At 27.7% G+C, this 22,689-nt stretch overlaps 1 protein-coding gene across 2 annotated transcripts; it reads left to right on the top strand.

Moving 5' to 3' along the window:
• Positions 1-10,353: 10,353 nt before the first annotated feature.
• LOC114178824 (dof zinc finger protein DOF3.1-like) lies at positions 10,354-12,451 on the top strand. 2 transcript variants are annotated; one of them, XM_028064936.1, is made up of 2 exons: positions 10,354-10,524; positions 10,714-12,451. In XM_028064936.1, the coding sequence occupies exons 1-2, from the start codon at positions 10,459-10,461 to the stop codon at positions 11,662-11,664; spliced, it is 1,017 nt and encodes a 338-aa protein (XP_027920737.1). In that variant the 5' UTR covers positions 10,354-10,458; the 3' UTR covers positions 11,665-12,451. The 2 variants fall into 2 exon arrangements, with proteins under 2 accessions (XP_027920737.1, XP_027920738.1); XM_028064937.1 differs by lacking the exon at positions 10,354-10,524 and adding an exon at positions 10,592-10,610.
• Positions 12,452-22,689: the final 10,238 nt, after the last annotated feature.

Below are 22,689 nucleotides of genomic sequence, written 5' to 3' on the forward strand. Positions count from 1 at the left end.
AAATAATTATCTAAAAAAATTCAAATTACCTATAATATAATTGTAAAAATTATTTAAATTTACATTTATAATTATAATAACAATAATTTTCTTACTTTTTGTTATTATTTTTTTTAAAAAGTAAACATGTGTTTTACTAGTATAAAATTATGAAAGTTAATAATTTTAAAAACATAAAGTAAGATTTTCATTAAAATTAATTTTTGAGTGAAGTGTTTATTTCTGAATAAGGATGAGTATCCTAATAACCTTCTTCGTATAAACATAATTAATAATATGAATATAAAAAAAGAACGAATTTACAAAAAAAAAATAAACATATGAATGATTCCTTAAAAAATAATTAAATCTATTATTACTTAATAAATCTCAATGGTCAATTTAAAATAAAATGAAAGTAAATCATTTCACTTCTTCTTGAAATAAGTTTATCTTTAATTATTGTTTATACTATAATAACAATATAATTAATTTCAATTATAATATGAAAATACTAATAACACAATAGTTCACAACTTTTATATTAGGTTAAATTATTCATTTGGTCCCAATTTTCGTATGTAAATTTGAATTTGATCCCTCAATTTTTAAAAGTGTTAACTAGGTCCCTAATTTTGATAATTTGTTTCAATGAAGCCCCTTCCGTTAAAATGACAGAAACGGTGTTAAGAGCACAGTGACGTGAAGATGTTAGACGGAACTGAACAGTGAAGTGGCACATTAAATGTGGTACATATAGAAATTTGAATGCTGTAATAAATAAATAATTTCGAAAAGAAAAATTGTGCTAGGGTTTGCCAGCAAATTGGGGATTATTCTAGGGTTTGTCGCAGAGTGTGAAACTCAACCTGCCTAAACCAGAGTGGATGAATTTCTTGTTTGATTCCACATTCCAGAAACATTGATGTTATTCTTGCACCCCACATTTGAATTCCCACAACCGAATCAACCTTCACAGCCTCTCCTAGAACAGAAACATTGATGCTATTCTTGCACCCCAAATTATTTAAATTAACCACTTCAGTACTCAGCACAAAAAATGCAGGAAGACCACCATCTATGGGGCAATTAAATGCTATTGCTCCTCCAATATTCACACTAGACGTATATCCAAGAGAATCGCAGTTATATAACAAAGTGTACTCATCATCATTAGAAGTGTATTTAAAGAAATTAGGATCCAACAGCAACACCAAAACTCCTCTCCAAATCAGTTCTTTCTATTTCCTCCCAATCATCCTCATCCTCCAAGAAGTCCTTGTTTTTTTCACTGATATCCTCGTTCCTACCAGATTTATCAATCTGATTATAGTTTTTTTTTTAACTGCAAGATCTCAACCTCTTCAGCTTTGAGCACTCTAGAAGAATCGTACTCCACCAGTTCCACCTCAACTTCGTTAATTTTCACAACCCTTCCTTTCTCCAATTTTGACCACGAACGCAAACCCTAGAATAATCCCCAATTTGCTGGCAAACCCTAGAATAATCCCCAATTTGTTGGTTAACACAAACGCTGATTCTGTTTTATTACATATTAAATGCACACCATTTTTTTTTCGAAATTATTTATTTATTACAGCATTCAAATTTCCATGTGTACCACATTTAATGTGCCACTTCACTGTTCAGATCCATCTAACATCTCCATGTCACTGTACTCTTAACGCCGTTTCTGCCATTTTAACGGAAGGGGCTTTATTGAAACAAATTATCAAAATTAGGGACCTAGTTAACACTTTTAAAAATTGAGGGACCAAATTCAAATTTATATACGAAAATTGGGACCAAATGAATAATTTAACCTTTATATTACATACGAAGGTAGCATACGGATTCTAACCCTTTAAAATTAGTGAATCATATTACTAGAGAAAGGTTATATTATATTTAATAATGTATAAATTCAATAGACTATTATAATAAAATGATTTTTTCAAAGAACGATCGAATCATTGAATCTTACACTAAAAAAACATGTCATATTCGAGATAAAAATTGTCAAATTCAAGAGTTTATATAAATTCGTGAGAGTCCAATAAATTTGTAAGAATTTATTTTGATATGAAAAAAATAATAATTATTTAGATAGCATTTTAATTCAAATAAGTCTAAAAAATTATATAACTTAAAACAATTAAATAAGTTCACACAAATATTATAAAACATAAATTAAAATGTCAAGTATTTATGTCTGATCATTAAAAACATAAGCATAAGTTTCAAAATCCTCTTTACTCGACAAGATGATGTTTAAATCTAAATATTCCTCCACTCATAATTTTTTTTGAGCAACAATTACATTTAATTTTTCTCTCATATCCAATAATATATATATCCCGTGTTTCCACCGAATATTTGATTTGTTGTTTGGAGTATTTCTACTTCTACTTTAAACGGATGAAGATGCACTTGGATTGCTTTCAATTCTTTTAGAACCATTCCCAAACGTCCTATTTCAATTTCAATTCACTACAAAATTCCAATATAAAAATAATCTAAATGCAAAGGGACAAAAGGGCTTAAACTTTTTTTCGATAAAAAAAATGTAAGTGTAGAGGGACAAAAGGGCATGTAAAATTTGTTCTGAGTATTGATAACATGATAATAAAAATGTGAATAAGGGCGACACACGAATACTCGAAACGAAAAATAGAGCAGGGGCAAAATGCAAGTGTGACCTACTATGAGCAACGATGACCCACAACGAGCTACACCAGCCAACAACGAGCGACAATGACCTTAGGTGACGACGACAACGTTTGTGACGACAATTGATGGAGATCCCAAGCAACCATGTCAAATCGAGAGTATAGTGGTGAGTGAATGGAATCGCATAGATGAAAGAAGAAAATGGGCTTTGTGAGTGAGCCTAAATTAGAAAACCCTAATCTGGTAAGCCATAAAAGCGACTTCGTTTTACATTAAAAAAATATTGACGAACTCGCCAAATCGGAAGTAAATTCGTGATTTTGATTGAGCCTACCAATTCTACCTCCGATCCCACGATTCTACACCAAAATTGAGTTTGCTTTCAAGTTAACTCAAAAGCACTGAGTGAGCACGTAAGCTCGTTCGGGTTAACGAGTTAACTCACAAGTTTGATAACCATGTTCCTGACCTATCATACTAATTTCTATATAACAAGTACATTAATCAACAATTAGTTTAGGTTGATATCTGATTAGAAGTATATACAACCACTTGAGGTTATCTTCTTTTTTTTTTCTTTTTCTTTCATAGGAGGATATCTAGGGATGGGCAAAATGAGATGCATTGAATTGAACAGTTAAAAATTGTAGTGAACCGAAAAGTAATTTGTTTGAACTGAATTGAATTAAAAAATAGTTCAAAAGAACAAAATTGAATTGAAAAATAGTTTAAAACAACATAACTAAACTACGTTTTGTTATACCAAACTACAAAGCACTAAATTGTAATATGAACTTCTATGTACCTTAACCTATTTTTGAATGGTACTATATTTTATCCAAACTACACTATTTTTTAACTGAACTACAATATTTTTGAATCGAATGTTTGTAAACTATTTTTGAATTGTGTTGAATTTCTTTAAAAACTTTGAGAAAAAGAGAAAAATTAAAACCCAATAGTCAAATTGGACCGGTACACTTATTTAAGAGTTTAGTCAAATTTGATTAATTTTGCATAACCCTAAGAATATCCTTTCCTCTATCATTATTTTTAATTTCTTTTAGTGTGTTTTTTTTAATTAGTTATAATTTTTTTGTTGGATTAAGTATTGGGCCTCAAAGAAAAGAAAAACAAATAGTAGGAAATGCGGGTTTTGTTTTTTAAAATTTTTAAGTAAAATTATTTAAAATATAGATTTAGATATAAAAATAATTTATAAATACAATTCAAATCAAATTACTCAACAAAATATTAATACAAATAAATTTTATCTTTTAAAAGAATTAAATAAGTTGTATTAAAATATAAATTTTTAAAAAATATCTTTTACAAAATAGCTTCTATTTCATAAGTTCAAGTAAAAAATACATATTAAATCAATTTTTAAATGATTAGTGATGATTAATATTTCTTTCACTAATAATTTTATATTTTCACTTGAATTTAAAAAACATACTAATAAAGTTCATTAATAATTATTAACGGTTAATGGATGTCAATGAATTGAATACTATGATATTCATATTTATATCATCAATAAACGGATAATTAAATTATATTCATTACGTACAAGTATCCATTTGTGATATTGATTTCATATCTTGGACATACCTATTATATCTCTACACATAAAAAAGATGGACTTTAATATAGAATTTAACATAAGAGGTTATACACATTCCCTTATAACTAATCTTTCCCCTCTATCTATTGTCGATTTTTTAGGTCTAAATTGAAGGGAACCCTGCATTTTTTATTGATAATGAACTTTTTTTATGTGATGAGTTTTTTTGTAATTTTTACTTTAAGCTTATTGTATCTAGATGTCTAGGTTTGAGGATACTCTACTAGTATGTATTTATTCTTTTGTAAATTTTTGTATAAGGATTAGGACACTCAAAGTGTCCTGAATTATTTATTTAATTATTTTTTTCTAATTAAAAAAAAATCATATCTGTCACACATTTTATCAGTTTTTTTTATCCCTAATAAGGAGAATATCATGTTTTATGACAATATTTATTATTTTTGACAGAAAAATTGCATGAGGATACTTTTAATTTTCGCTTGAATAATTACACGAGTTTGTATTTTTTTTTACTGGAAAAAATAGGACGAACTTATTTACAACTTTTGGAGAAAAAAAAAATTGTACTATTCATCCCTTTTGCAATAAGACATGGTCAGTAATAATATCTTGTTAAATGTTTGTTGAACTAGATTAAGTTTATTTTATGTTTTTATTTATAAGTGTGATTATGTTAAAATAGGTGTCATTGTGTTATTTCCAATATATTTATTTTAGTTTTGGTTTACTTGTCGAGTTGTATTGCATTGTTGAAGTTCTCGACTTAATAATTAATTTATAGGCATGTGAATTTTATTAGTGCGATGGGCAAATAATTTTTTCTACCGAGCATAGAAGTGTAGATGACGAAGAATTTGAAAACAAAATTAAGATAAAACATGGAGAGTTTAGGAGTGGATGATATAAATTTAGGTTGCATTAGGGACCCAAATGTCACATTCTTGTTCGCCCTATATAAATTTAAAACTATATAATATATTCCAATAAGAGATTTTGTTTTGAGGTGATGAAGTACGTTTCCCTCATTGGAATGCCAAAACACGGTTCCCACTATCATTGTCATCAAGTGACACAGCGTTCATGTTTATTAAACTAACGAACAACTAATTATTGTTGTTAATGTAAATAACTATTAGTGCGTAAATTTGTAAGAAAATGATAAAGTCATATATGTTTTATATTAACCTGCACTATCTTTTCAACAATTTCTTCAATAAAATACACAAGTTGGTGGCCTGGTGGGTGACTGAGAAGTCAATCCCTACTGTTTTATTTGCACGAGAAAGCATCAAAATCTCAACCAAAACACACCAAATAAATTATATTCTTTTGGCACAATTTTTTTGTTTTATAATGTTGTTTAGCGAACAAATTTTTAATAACAAGTATCATATATATTTATTAAAACTGAGGTGCCTAAACCCCTGTAACGAAATATCATGATTGATTGAATTTGGATTGGGTTACAATTACAACCCATAATCAAAAGTGGTCGGTTTTCTATCAAACCTTGAAATTGAAGTCTTGTGGACCAAATTTGATACGCTTTCATAAAATATCATAAGCAGGACCCATAGCAAGCTGAAGAAAAAAAAATATTATCGAAAATTTAAGCGTGAATCTAAATTCTATATTAAATAAGAATAAGAAAATAAAATATTATATAAAGATTAAGATTTATGAACTTGTCGTCTTAAAATTTTGAATTAAGAGTAATATTAATCTTTTATATGTTCAACTATATTCATTGATTTTATGTTTTTCTAATAATTCATATTCATTGATATTATATCTTTCCGGTAATACTCCTTCGAAAGATCCGATAATTATTACGCTGAGTATAGCTACTGATAACCCTTAGCATTTTGATTAGGTGTTATTAGTTTTATTATCGAATTTTGAAAGTTAGGGTAGCATAATTGGAAGGGAAAGTGGAAAATAGTAAAATAGTGGTTGGCAAACATTCTGAAGGACCCACGGGATTGAAGGTACTTGAAAGTTCCATAAGGAATGGTCCAAGAGATAAGCAATGGTAGATTGTGTTGTTAAAAGAGCGTGTATGACCAGTTCCTTCCTGGAATTTTCTATGCTCTGCTTCCGAGGTGTCACTGTTCACCGTTTCTGACTCCAATTACTTTTCTAAACTATGACCAAGTGCTCAATTATTATATTAAGTACAACACCACCCACATCGCCTCTATAATTAAACAATATTTTTCTTTTTATGATAACTAAATTTACGCAATCAAAACCCTTCTTCTGGTTTCAAAGCTCTTTTATCATATTTGTATGGACTGTAATTTTGAGATTTTCTTCTGTCGAAGTAAGAGAATTCTGAGTTTTGAAAACAGAAAGACGATTTATATACGTAAAACATGAAGTTAATAAAAAATGAGAAATGTTGTTGTGACACCCGTTACAACCAATTAGACACTTACTTTTATATATAATGTCATCATTTAAAAATGTGAAATTTAATATTAGTAAAGGAGAAAAGAGATAAAGAGTAAAAAAATAAATGGAAAGGGGGTATAGAAAATTATAAAATGTCAAAGTAATGGAATCCATAAAAATTTATAGTGCTTCGTAACGAGGTATTAAAAGTAAGAGAAAAACAATAAAAAAATAACATAATATTAAAATTTGTCCTCATTATTACATAAAATGCAATAACAATAATTCTAGAAAATACATAAAAACAAGAAAAAAATTCAAAAAATAAATGGATCACCATGAAGATAGGACTTTTTTTTAGTTACACTACTTTTACATTTTAAACTTTATCCACGTGAGTATATCAATTTGTTTTGTCAAATTAGATTATTTTATTATTTGAATACAATTTCTTTATGTAAAAGATTAAATTTTCATCATGTTTTTTTTTTAAAAATTTTGCAAATTGTTTTATGCTGATTTCTGTTTTTAAAGGAACTAATCATTAACAACATTTTTTTCTAGTTTTATATATTTTTATATTTAATTATAATAAATTTAAAAGGCCACGACAATAAAATTCAAAAATAATCTATAACAGGATAATATATATATATATATATATATATATATAAAATTATTATTTATAATCCTTACATATGAATATATCATATAACAATATAATCTTTACGACTATTATTATGTCTTAAAATTTTGGAAATTTATTCCATTCGGATAATGATACTGTGATTCTTAATTTTTTAACTCTCATTTCTTATTTTCTGAACTTGTTGAACTTAGGTCCTGTTCTGATTACTCAAATAAGCTTATTTACAACTATGCATTTAAGATGTCATGGGTGTTCATTTGGAGAGAAATGTATTGATTTGATAAGATGGAATAACAAAATGAGATGAAGATTTGATCTCTTCTTTATACAGCATATTTGAACAATTCTATTTTACAAATTTATCCTCATCCTCATCCAAAATACATCAATGCATTTTATAAGTTATTATACACTATTATTATTTTATTTAATAATTATTATTTATTTATTAATCTTATTTTATTATATATAATTATTATTTTTATTATTTTATTATATATATATATATATATAATAATATATACTTATATATATATATATATTAATAGTTATTATTAATAATATATGTATTTAATAATTAATAATTATAAAAATATATATAACATAATAATTAATATATATATATATATATATATAATAATTATTAATGATGTATGTATATAATTAATAATTAAAATATTATTAACATTTAATATTTTTTATTTAAAAAATATTTAATTTTATTTTTATTAAAAGGGTAGTTTGGTAACTTTAAAATTTTATTTATTATAATTTTTTAAATCTATCATATCTCCAACTTCATTCATTAACTTTCACAAAGTTCATCTCCAAATTTACTCACTTTATCCTCTAAATTCACTATCCACTTAAAGAAACACATATTCATCCATACAAATTCATCTTTACACTCTCTCTTAAATTCATCTTCTCAAATGAACACAACCTTAATGTGGGTCATTAATTCATGTAGCACTATTTTTTCTTTTAAAAGAATCAATGCCTCGTATCAAATCACTGTCAAAGAATAAAAGATAGAAGTAAAAAAGTAGGAGTTAAAATATAATTTTTTTCGTACCAAATATATCCATTTATCAAAATTGGAGTTTTTGGAATCGGATACTCGACTATTTTGAGTCTACTAATCTATTAAGCACAGATAGGACACCGAAAACATTAATAATAATAAATGTATAATTAAAAGATTTGTGTTTTATGAATGCATATATATGTGTTGCGGCCTAATAAATTTGAGATTATTGGAGGCAACAATGAGCATCTGCACATAAGTACAGAAGGTACATGATGATGAGTGATATATGAAGCTCCGCAAAATTCCATTCACATTCACAAAATTTAGAAAATTAAAAATGGTTTTATGATGAAATGTGATTTTTGTAGAAGGAGGAGTGGAGAGTGTGGTGGAATTTTGATGCGTTGGATTTGATGGTTTGGTCCCCCAAAACGTCTTCTCTGTGATTTGAGGCCTCGCTTTAACGTGCGCGTTCGGTTTCTTTCATGCCTTCTCTCTTTATGTTCATGCTCTGTTATCCACCTGGACCCACCAAACATCCACCTCTTCCTCTAAATTCCACAATCTCCGCTACATAAAAATATTTAGGAGAAGTCTTTCTAATAAAGAAGTTATTGTTGTAAGGATTAATATATTATTTCAAAAATATTATAAATATTATAAAAGTTATAAGATTACTCTTAAAACCAACACGGCCCCACTTGCTTTCAACACTGATAACGACTGCCACAAATTATAATGTTTTTTAAAACCTATGCTTAAGCAATTAATTATTAAAACTCTAACACTGATATCTCTCATTCTCTATGCATGGTAACCACTGATCAAGTGGGCTAAATTATTCTTCACTCACATGAAAATACTATCGCTTAAATCATACCCGTAGGCCATAGACAGACATATAGTGACTAATTTCAATTAGTGAGGATAATAATGGTGGTTAATTACAAAGGATTTTTACGTAATAAATTACACCAGCATTTTTTCACGACCTTTCCTAAAATATCAAGATTCAATTTTTCCTTCATTTGAATTTTAAAGTGATCACCTTCAGATCTTACTAAAGAAGATGTACAAAAAATTAGGGTTATAATATTAGAATTAAGTGGGAAATTAAGTGGTGGAGAAGGATGATGAGTTGGGAGAGGGAGGAGGAAGATCCCTTGAAGAACTACAAAATCTGTTCATTCACATTATCTCTACCTTTATCTTTCTTTTATTCTTTTTTTCTTCCAACCTTAGCTGCATACCACATGCTTCTGCACATTTATAAGCTTCCATGTCTCACAATGTATTTATTATTGTCTTTCATCCAAAATTAAAATAAGAAAAAAAAAAGTCCAACAAATATGAACGTGAGAAGAAAGAACAAGCATTGCAGTTTGCAAGGCATGGTCTTCAATCTCGAGTCTTAGATATGTAAATAACCACATGCTGTCTTTTTGTCCTTTTCATTTGGAGCTTTTAGCCCCTCCCGCAGATTTATTGTTCTCACTTCCCTCTTTTCATACCATATATATGTATATTCTCTCTTTTTCTTTTTCATTTTCATTTTATACGTATTTTGTCTTTAAATATTCATGCAAAAAATGTGATACTTTTTGTTAAAGTTAATAACTGGAACTAATAAATTTCTTGATGATTCGGAATTACTATATAGTGATTAATATTGGAGCAAATGGGGAAGTGGATTTGCTGTTACAGTAGATGCTTTGGGTACTGGGGTCTTAGGGATTCCCTCGATGGGGTTATCTATATGATCCTATCATTCTCTCTGCACAAGGGAATATATGTGTCATTTTTTTTTTCTTTCTTGAACCACTCAAGATCCATCTCCCAATTCTGCTTTACCTCTGTGTCCTCTTCTTGGATTTCGAATGTTCTTTTTTATATTCCTTGTCATTGTTCCCATTCCACTATATATTAATAGTAATCCAAGTTAGATTTTAAACCAAACCCATCACGTGAAACTAACTATACACTGCTGAGTTTGAATTTGAAATAACATATATATTATTATCATTCCAAGGGGGTCACAGATTAATTAATAGTCAACCACGTTCACCACATCATGTTAGATAATTAACCCCGTCCACGATTTACACACAGACACAGAAGAAGAATTAATTTGAAAGAGAGGAAAAAATGTTGAACAAGTGTGAGAAAATGGTAGCAGTCACCCTTCCAACAGCGTCTAACAAATGGACACAGGTTCACGTCTCTCTCTTAATTATTAGACAAATACATGTCCACCCCAATTTTGTTGCTTTCCCTTTGGAAGAGAATATCTCCACTGTGTTGTTATTTTAACCTAGAACTCCAACTTAAAACACTTTCTCTTTCATCTCTCTTTTCTTTCTCTTTCTATCTATCTATCACTTATCTTCTCTTGCATCTCAGGTAGATGATCGCAAGACCTCTATGGGAAGAGTCATGGAAAAACCAACCCAAGATCTTCTTCACCAGCAGCAACAAGCCCTCAAGTGCCCTCGCTGCGACTCTTCAAACACCAAGTTCTGCTACTACAACAACTACAGTTTGTCACAGCCCAGGCACTTCTGCAAAGCCTGCAAGCGATACTGGACCCGAGGTGGAACTCTCAGAAACGTTCCCGTTGGTGGTGGCTGCAGAAAAAACAAGCGTCTCAAACGTCCAAACGGTGACGCTTCTGCTAACTCTCCTCCTTCTACCTCCAATTCAAACCCTCCCTCACTGCCCCACATCCCTTCTACTTCAACCGCAAACCATGTCAATGTAAACCCTTTGTTTTATGGCCTACCCAATAGTAACGCTTCTCATGTCATGGATGTTCCTTTCCCAAGGTTTAATCTTCAGTCTCAGCTGAGTGCCCTTGGGTTAGGTTTTTCATCCGGGGGTAACGTTATCTCAACTGAACCTAGTGATAATGGGTTCAGCGCCACTGCTACCACTACTTCCAATACTAACAACTTTCTTTCTGCTTATAATTCCATATTTGGTTCTTCTTCCTCCTCAACTTGTGCACCCACCACTCCCGTTATGGCTTCCTTGCTGAGTTCTACTCTCCTGCAACAGAAGTTTATCGCTGGTGCTGGGGTGAAGGGTGATCATGTTGGCAACAGTTTCCAGGGTTTGGCACCGCTGCAAGGGTTGCAAATGGAAGGGAGTAATAATATCAGCTCAAAAGAAGTGAAAGCTGAAGGACCAAACAGGTTGGAGTGGAGTAATAATAACAATAACAATGGCTGTCAAAACCAGATGGAGCATGTGGGCTTGTCTGATCCTAATTCGCTTTATTGGAACACTGCAACGAGTTTGAGTGCTTGGAGCGATCAACCTAACTTTGGTCCTTCGGTCACTTCTCTGATCTAGAAAGATGAAGCATCGTTTTCAAGTTATATATCAAATCTCTCTCCCTCGTTTAATTAAGGGCATGTTCTCGTTCTTTAGGCATAGTTTTTGCTACTTTTCTTTTGGGGTCAAGGTGGGTTGGATTTACTACTTACATTGAAAAGAAAAAAAGAAAAAAAAAAACGAAAAGAAGATAGTTAAGATGAGAGGAGTTTGGGATCGGAGCGATCATGTCAGCTGCAAGAATGTTACTAGACTTGAGCCTGTTAGTTTTATGTGTCAGGGTTGAGAATTGGTTAATTGCGCTGAGAGGAACCTCGGATCCTCTTCTCTCATCATAGTCTCTGCACAGCGTTTTGTTTCCTGTGGAGATCAAAAGGAGATCCTCTGGTGCAAGTTCTCCACAGTTGAGTAAGTTGGTCCTTTTCATCAATGTACATACACGATGCAATGACATGTCTTCTTTTGCTTTTCTACTGTCTGATGTATTGTGATTAGTTAGAGGAGGAGGTCGAGGTTTAATTACCTTGTATAATACGATGCTGAGATATTGGTTCCATTTTCGTTAACTTTCTCAACATTTGGAGAGAAGTAGGGTAATTATTATTCGGGGCATAATGATATATGGTATAGGACAGAGAGAGAGAGATTAATTAGTTGGAACGGGTGATTAATGTATGTGGGGTTGGTCTGGGTGATGTAGTGTTTGGTTTTGTGGTTGTTCTGTAATGGTAATCAAAGATAGTTTGGTTCTGAAAAGAATTTTGGTGTTTTTATTGAAAAAAAGAAATTGAAATTTTGAGGATAAGTCCATGTGAAGTTAAAGAGTACCAACCATGCCGAAATGGTGCATAACTGTAAGTGGGCTAAATCTGGCTACAATCTGTAGCGCACAATAGGAATGTAAGCAGGACTTGGTCTCATGTTGTTGTTGTTGTCCTTTAGCGACAGGGAACATTTCGTCTATTTATCATTTCAGGTGTGTCTAGAACCAAGTAAATTGCCATTCAACTTTCAAACTGTAGACACTGTTTATCAACATTTCTGTAGTCTCAAAGAATGAGCCTCGATTTAGGTACACTAGACCAGGTAACAAGTTTAAATTTTCAACATCATCCACGCACTAAATCATGCAACATATTACCACGGTTTTTTTTCTTTTATGATAACTAATGAAACTGAACAAACCACGAGAGTTTGCTCTTCTGAGTTATTGGCCTGCATTACTTTGGAATCAAAATCTTCTTGTAAATACTTCTTATCATTTTGATTTTCTTGCTTTAGTGAATAAAAAGGTATTAAGACAGAAGATATCCAATATATTGGTTTTTATTTGGCATTTCTTTAACATGTGAAAAAATGAAATAATCAAATTGTTTACTATTTTCTTTAAATAATTAAAATATTAATAGACTATGATGGAAGAGAAATATATTATTACTCTTTTTATTTAATTTAAAGCTTAATGTCAGAAGGTGTCTGAAAAGGCTTTAAAGTGAGGAAAAATAGCTTACTGCTTTGATGTTCTCAGTAGTCAGTATCGAAAATCAGTGTGAATGTCGTATTGTATGTAGCTGCGGATGTGTGTGCCATGAGTAACATGACATGTTCAAATTACCTGTCTCCTTTTATGCTTTGTTTGTTTTAGAAGAAACTGAGAATTCAGAAAATTATGTTACACAAGAAAAATAAGAAAGAAAGTTCATGTTATTTGGACGAAAAGAAAATTAAAATAGATAAAAGTAATACGGAGATTCCAGTTAAAATAACTCTCCTCATTCATTAGAAAAAAATGTTATCTTTGCTCAATTTTGTTATACGGCTATAACCAGAGATTATCTCGATTATAATTATAATTAGGAGAGATAATGTCACATTTAAAGCATTAATAATATGATGAGGCAATCTAGATACTTAATAAAAGTTAATTAAGAGACTATAAATATAATGAATATAAGATAGGTTATATTTATTAATTAAAAAATTATTATTGTATTAAAGTTTCAACTAAGTTCATGTTTACATAGGCAACAAACCTTCGGATAAAACAAAATATTTCAATTAAATGTTAGATGCAAAAATCACTGTAAAGTGGCAAATGATAATATATATTATACATGTGAAAATAGGTAACTCGGTTCAATCCGGCTCGATCCATTACGAGTTGATTATTTAGTGAGTCAATCCGATCTGGCTCACTTATTAGCGAGTTAAAAAAATTCGAATCCAGTTCGGTTCAGGATAGGTTGGTGGGTTAAACAGGTTGACTCACAGGTTCACTTAATTAAAAAAAAATACAATTTTTTTTTACTTTTTGGGTCAAAACTAAATTATAATTCTAATTAAAATCTAAATAAATTTTAATACAACCCAAATACAAACTAAAATCATAAAAATACAAATTATCTATATGTTGGCTAAAAAAATTAACCTAACATGAACCAAATGCAAAATCCAACTTAATAAAAAGACACTGTGTGACCATTTATTTGCGGGTTGGTGAGCCAACTCAGCTCACCACGAGTGAACCGGATTCTAGGTAAGCCAAGTCAAAAATCAATCAATTCATATTGAAATTTGTAAAAAAATTTTAACTTAACCCGATTCAAACTCATGATGAGTTAGATTAGCTCACGAATTTCAACATATTTTGAGAGCTATAATATATATGAACACAAAAAAGTTAGAAGACGTTGATTTTGTAAGGTCGTTTGGACCTTCAGAGAGCATTTGACGCCTATTATGAACTAAAACTTTTTTTTTTTTTTATGAACGAGAAATATGACAAAAGGAGAACACTCATATATCCAAAGTGCAAGAGACAATAATAGTGGTTAAACACGAGAAAGAGTTGGTAGACTTAAGAAGGAAAATAAACGTGTGGATGCATTGAGATTAGAAAGTACACTTGGATATGGAGAAATTAGAGAAAAGGGAAAGCATTTCCCATCTTCTTGATACTATGCATTATGGGAAGAAACCTGAAAGATCTAATTGCACATGGTTAGGTCAACTCACTCAACCTTATAAAGAGGGTTGGCTTTAGGTCAAGTAAAGCCCTGCTTTAGGTTTGCTAAAAAAATTCAACAAAAAATAGTATTAATATATTTTTATTAAATTAATTATAAAATTATGTTTGAGAATAAAGTTTAATTAAAATATTAGGAGTGAATGATAAATTTTATTGATAATAGAAATAATACTTAATTAACTAACAACTTTTTTTAATAAATCATAATTTTGTTTAGAAAAAGAGGTGGGTAAGTTATCTCTATTCTCTTACTAATTAATTTTGATTTTTATGTTATTTTTTCTATGTGATTTTTTACTTACTTATTCTACTCTTTGACTTCTTATTTCTTATCGAACATTAATTTGGTAGTTCAGTTTGACACATTACTTAATACTCATTAGTTTATTCTTATTTGTTATGTGTTGTGTATGTCTCTAATTATCTTTCCAATGATATAAGGATTTAGTTGACATTTCTTCCTTTTCAATATGACAAGGTTTCACATAGTTAAAATGTTAAAGTCCAAAAATAAAAATTAAATTATTGTTCACTTAATTTACTTGACTAGATTTCATGTTCCTTTACCAAATTATAATTGTTTATATTAAATAATTGTTAATACAATAATCTTATAATATCATGACAATCTTTCATTGTATAAATAAGCTATATATATATATATATATATATATATATATATATATTGGATAAATAATCAAACAAAATTTACTAATAGATATTCACGAGTTAGATATCATAATATCCATACCCTATTAAAATAATTGATATAGAGTTCTCAAAGGATATTTATTATAGGATTTGAAAATGATAAACTAATTGACAATCCTAATTATATGAAACGAATAGATTCTTTTTCAAATACATATATACCTTGTAAAATAATGTTAATAATTCAAGTGTTAGTTATTTCAATTGAGAGGTGTTTTTCAATGCTAAAGATGATTATAATTTATTTAAGATCAATAATATCTCAACAAAGATTAAACTAATTGGCCTTATTATCTATTGAAAAAAATGTTAAATGAAATAAATTACGACAATTTAATAAATAATTTTGTATTACAAAAAACTCAAAAAAAAAATCAAATAAAATTTGGATACATTTTAACATAAATTATTTTATTAGTAAAACAAAGGTTTCATTCTTACATTAGTCTTACGCCTCACAAATCATTGAGTCATTCATGCATGTAAATATACACAGAAGGTGTTGGAGGTTGAAAACATTCAAAGGTATGGGTCTTTTACCAAACTTTTACCTTGACTCAGGAATAATAACGAGTTTTAGCGGTAAGGATAGTGTCTACTTATTCCTTGCAACGTCTAAAATCGTCTTACCTTATTACTTGGTTCTCCACTCATTGGGTATTCATCATGAAAAAAATACTTGTGAAATCTTTTCATACGGTGGATAAATACATGAATAAAATTTACTAATGGGTATTCACGAGTTAGATATCGTAATATCCATACTCACCCAATCAACCGGTAGATAATTAAAATACTCAAATCCATGATTCATGAGTATCCATTAAAGATATCTCATCTAATATCTATTACATAATTTACCTACAAATATCCATTGGTGTACATTCTTTTGTCATCCTTACCCAAACTTCGTTGATAATAAAAGAATCTCATATGAAACACAAGTTCATATAGTCTGTGCAACAATGACTATTCACAATTTTATTCAAAGGAATGCTGAAACTGATTTACAATCTAGTTAATATGAAATGAAGACATTGTCCTTACCTATATGATCAATATTGTCACAATGAAATTAACTTAGGCCTATCTCAAACTTTTAATATAATTTCTTCAAGTGAGATGTATTGTATTCGAGACACCATACAAGATAATATTATACATTCCAATATATATATATATATATATATATATATATATATATATATATATATATATATATAAAACTACATTGTAGTTTACCATTATAATATATTTTTATTATGTTTTTTTGCTTGTAGACTATGCAATTTTGCATTTAATATACTCTAGGCGTTTTTGTTGTTAGTGTGTTATGCTGGAATGACTATGAATATGTTGAATAATGCAATTAGTAAAACAATTGCATATGATGAAGTGCATTTTATATATATATATATATATATATATATATATATATATATATATATATATATATATATATATATATATATATATATATATATATATATATATATATATTTTGCATGTTTCTATATTTGTTGATTTAGTAATCATTTGAAAAATTATTTTTTGGCAGCAATTTTGGAAGTGAAAGTAGTAATGTCTCTATGAAAATTATATATAAGTATGAATGAAAATGTTAGTAATTATACACTCAAAATCAATTTTGAAAACAAGTTTCAAAACAACATTTAATGTGAAAATCACGTTCATATTTTATATCATCCAAACAAAAATTAAATCACTTTCATTCAAAATCAATTTTAAAAATTCATATCAATTAAAACAATCCAATTAGGTCATTTATGTGAGATCAACATTAATATTGTCTTCGTACATTCCATGTGTCAGTTAGTAGTATTTTTTATTTTTATTTATTTTTTTATAATTTTTTTGTGACATGTCAAGTCATTGTGATGTCGATCTCAATACCATATGATAATATATTGTATTCAATTTAGTCTCTGTATTTGAAGTTTGACTCAATTGAGGTCTAATTTTTTCCAACATAGAGCAATGTTGTCCATATCCAAAATAGAATCAAATTAGTAATTAAGCATAGTTACAAATATATATATATATATATATATATATATATATATATATTAAAATAAATTTTTAAAATTTATTTCATCAAATCACTTCACAGAAATATTGAAATTAATTTTTGTATTCAATTTAAATTTTTTTAAAGAACCTATTTTAAACTTATAATTTTTTTAAAATGTTAAAAATTTAAATGTAAATTGACACTAATAATTTTTAAATTTTAATATTTGAAATAATTTAAAACAAATGTATTTTCATTTCTTAGCTTATTTATAAATTTAACGTGACAAATACATTTACATCTTTTAACTCAATATATGTTACATCTTTTAACTCAATATATTTTACATTTTTGTTAGCTTATTTATAAGTTTAATGTGATAAATACAAAAGTTTTAAAAATTACAATTATCACTTTACATTTATATTTTTAATAATTGTAAAAAATTAAAACTTTAAAATAGGATTCTTTTTTTGTTGAAATTAAAAATATAAAAAATAAAATTAATTTGAATATTTAAGTGGAGTGATTTAATGTATAAATTATAAAAATAATAATTTTGACATGTCCGTTATAATTAGGGTTAGTTACTAATTTGGTCTCATTTTAGAGAGCGATAATATTGTTTCATTTATAAAAAATGAGACTCAATTTAGTCAAAACTTTAAATATAAAGACTAAAGTAAATACAAGATATCGACACATGACAATGACATTGACACGTGACATCATACTACCATTTGGCAATAACACATGGCATGATAATGACCTAACAGATGGAAAAAAATCGAAAAAATTTAAAAAATTCAAAATACTGCAAAATGACACGTGGTTAGAGATATCAAAATGAGTTTCAACTTATGAGTCAATCTAGCTTAGCACAGGTTTGAATTTGGTTGAATTGAGAAAAATTTAATTTATAAAAATAATAATAATTTATAAAATGATAATAATAATATTAAAATTAGAATACATTAATAAAAAATGCTAAATAATAAAATTAAATAAATTAAATATAATATCAAAGTAAATTTGTAAAATAAATAATAATAATATATTTTAAATTTAATTAAAGTTAATTTATATCTAAGATAATTTGGTATTTTATAAATATATTATTTCGTAATTTTTTTAAATTTATTATACGAATCAAATTTTAACAAATTTCATAAATTTTCTTTTTTGTCCTTTGGACTCTAAACTCTCTTTTATTAATCTAAACAACTTCATTTTTTTCACTCATTTATTTAATTTTCTTTCTTTTTCACTGTCTCAAACTCACTCCTCAAAATCCAAATACACATCTAATATATTGGAACATTTTCGAACTCAATGAATCATTTAAATTATTGAATTAAATTTTAAAATAATTTAACTATTATATTATTCATGATAATTATTTTATTAATTTGATAATGTACTTAAAAGATTTATTTATTTATTTTATTATTTTTTTAATAATCTTGTTTTAGTTTGGAGTTGAAGTTCTAAACTAGAGAACCATGAAAAAATGAATATTTAAATTTAAGTTAAGAATAATTTTAGTTAGAGAATCAAGTACCTAAACCCATAGTTTCTCTTTTTATTTAGGCTTAATTACCATTTTGGTCTCCTTATTACTTTTTGGTTCAATTTGGTCTTTTAATTCTTGAAAAATGTTAAATTTGGTCTCTATCATTAAGTATACGTTAAGTCTTTGTACATGCCACGTGTCATTTTGTGGAATTTTTAATTATTTTTAATTTTTTTAATTTTTTTTAATTATTTTTTTAAAAAATTAAACTACCATGTGTCACACCTTATGGTTGTGACACGTGTCAATTTGAGTTTTTTTATTTAAAAAAAAATACTGCCACGTTGCAAGTCACGATTGTGCCAAGTGTCAAGCTAATATTGGTTGTTTTCAATTTAGTCACTCTATTTACAATTTTGATTCAATTTAGTCCCCCAATTTTTTATAGGTTAAAATACTCATTTGGTCCATGTTTTTGTTGAAAAATCTCAAATAGGTCCTAAGATTTTTTTTAGTCTCAATTAGGTCCATATTTTTGAAAATGTGTAACAATTAGACCCATTCCGTTAGTATAGAGTTAACGGTGTTAAAGATGTGGCACGTGTCAACTCCACATTTTTTTGAATTTTTTTGAATTTTTTTAAAAATTTTTTAACTTTTTTTAAAAAAAAATTTTTGAAATTTTTTTTTTAAAATTATGCATGCCATGTGTCACGTCAGTATTGTGCCACGTGTCAAGTCAGTAAGGTGACACGTGTCAAATCATTGTCTGAATCTCAATTTGGTCCATATATTTGTTATTTTTATTACATTTCAGTCCATTTTTTTTAAATTTTTTAAATATATTTATTTTAACTTTTTACAAAATTGTTTTAAAATTTTATATTTAAATTTATAAAATTGTTAATTTTAAACCAACTCTAATATTTGTATATAAATTATTTAAAATAATTTTGTAACAAGTTAAAATAAATATTTTAAAATTTTAAAACAAAATATAAAATAAACTTAATATTATTAAAATATTTAATAAAAATATCATTATAAAATTTATATAAAAGTTAAATTTGATCTCAATTTGGAAATGATGAAATTGAAAATTAAAAAAAAAAATAGACTGAAATATAATTAAAATAACAAATATATGGACCAAATTGAGATTCAAACAATGACTTGACACGTGTCACTTTACTGACTTGACACGTGGCACAATATTAATGTGACACGTGGCATGAATAATTTTCAAAAAAAAATTAAAAAAATTCAAAAAAATTCAAAAAAAATTCAAAAAAAATTCAAAAATTCAAAAAAATGAGAAGCTGACACGTGGCATATCCTTAACACCGTTAACTCTATACTAACGGAATGGGCCTAATTGTTACACATTTTCAAAAATATGAACCTAATTGAGACTAAAAAAAATCTTAGGACCTATTTGAGATTTTTCAACAAAAACATGGACGAAGGGAGTATTTTAACCTTTTTTATAATGATTCAATTTTGCCCTCTCTAATTTGATACCAAATTAGTAATTAAGCTTAATTATAACTTATATATATATATATATATTAAAATAATTTTTATTATATTTATAGATTAAATTACTTCATCTAACTATTCAAATTATTATTTTTTTGTACATGTATAGAAAATTTCAAGTGTAAAAAATTACAAGTGAAAAATGTAAGAAATGAAATAACATGAGTATTTAGGGAGTGATTTGATGTATAAAGGGTAAAAAATTATTTTAATATGAATATATAAATTGTAATTAAGCTTCATTATTAATTTGGTCTCAAATTGGAGATGACAAATTTGAATCATTTTAAAAAATTGGGGGACTAAATTGAATCAAAATTTCAATAGAGGAACTAAATTGAAAACAACGAATGTTAGCTTGACACATGGCACAATCGTGACCTGCCACGTGACAATATATTTTTTTTAAAAAATAAACGAATCTCAAATTGACACGTGTCACAACCATAAAGTGACACATGGCAGTTTAATATTTTTAAAAAAATAATTAAATTTTTTTAAAAAAAATAAAAAAATGGAAATTTTCACAAAATGACACGTGACATGTACGGAGACGGTGTTAATATTGACTTAATGGCAGAGACCAAATTGAACCTTTTAAAGAATTATAATATCAAATTAAACTAAGAAATAATAAGGGGACTAAAATAAACCAATCCAACAAATTAGGAATCAAAATGATAATTAAGGCTTTTATTTATAATCTCAAGGATTTCAAATCATATATATCTCTAGCATTCTAAAAATGATTGAAGATATAATACTTTTTTATATTTTGCTAAAATATCTTCTAGATTACATGGAACTATTAAACAAATCAAAAATATCTTATAAAGGTTTGGAACTGGTTCATGAACTTAAATATTATCTTCAAATTCTTAGATCGGCTCCAAATGTTTGGATCTGACTTGACCTACGGCATTTTATTTATCTTCTGGACCGGACTCAAGTTTTGGGTCAGATTTCACGCGATTAGGCAGACAAATATTACTTTAACTATTTATTTTAATCAAACACTAATTAACATAAAAATAATAATATCTAATGTTTGTTACTTTTTACATTAAAAAAATAAAAGATAATTAAATTTTATAATTTTAATATAAATCATTTATTTATTCCAGAGATAAATTTAAGGCTTAAATACCTTTTTGGTCCTCATTTTCGTAGTGTTTGTTGCGGATGATCCTCATTTTGATCGAATATTTAAATGGTCCTCATTTTTACCGAATGTTTAAAATGGTCCTCATTTTCGCAATTCATGTTTTATTTGGTCCTTTTCTGTAACGCCGTTTAAATGATTAACAGAGCATTGTACAGCTGACACGGTTTGTATTAGGTTGTGTTACATGTACTGTACATATGACTAATTAACGTTAATTTTTCAATTTAGGAGAAATTTTGCAATTAGGAAAATTTCTTCATCTTCGTCTTTTTTGAGCTCGAGGAAGCAGCTAATACTTGTCATTTCATTATTAGATTGCAGTTGCAGCTAATATTTTGCATGAGGCATCTCTATGCAAGTTTTAGAAAAAGATTCTCTGGCAAAAAATTAAAGATACTCATGTGGAAAGCTGCTAGTAGCACACACCCAGTAGTTTGGGGGAAAGAGTGATGTGATGCTTACATATACCTTATTGTATACCTCTGCAATCCAATGATGAAATTGTAAGTATTAGTTGCTTCCTCTACAAATTCGAGCTTAAGAAAGACGAAGATGAAAAAATGGCCCTAATTGCAAAATTTCTCCTAAATTGAGAAATTAATGTTAATTAGTCATATGTACAGTACACGTAACACACCTTAAAACAAACTGTGTGCTCCGTTAATGATTTAAACGGCGTTACAAGAAAGGATCAAATAAAACATGAATTGCGAAGATGAGGATCATTTTAAACATTCGGTAACAAATGAGAACCATTTTAAACATTATGTCAAAATGAGAATCATCCGTAACAAACACTACGAAAATGAGGACCAAAAAGATATTTAAACATAAATTTAATTTAAAAAATAGTTAAATTAAAAAAAATGGTCAAACATAAAAGCGGTTAAATTAAAAAAAAACTACCTAAAGAGTAAAATCAGTAAAACTAATTTTAAAAAAATGTTACTTTAGGGTATAATAAGAAACAAAATATGGACATAAAAAGAGAATCTTTTATATAATGGTATAAATAAAGTATAAAATTTTAAAATTTTAAACGTTAAAATAATTAA

Source organism: Vigna unguiculata, chromosome 3 (genome assembly GCF_004118075.2).
Source record: "Vigna unguiculata cultivar IT97K-499-35 chromosome 3, ASM411807v1, whole genome shotgun sequence".
Classification (NCBI taxonomy): Eukaryota; Viridiplantae; Streptophyta; class Magnoliopsida; order Fabales; family Fabaceae; genus Vigna; species Vigna unguiculata.

Excerpts from the sequence above, each read along its gene's own strand:
- LOC114178824 (XM_028064936.1), top strand. The coding sequence starts at position 10,459 with ATGTTGAACAAGTGTGAGAAAATGGTAGCAGTCACCCTTCCAACAGCG. Across the intron at positions 10,525-10,713 it reads CGTCTAACAAATGGACACAG|GTAGATGATCGCAAGACCTC; the intron begins GTTCACGTCTCT and ends CTTGCATCTCAG.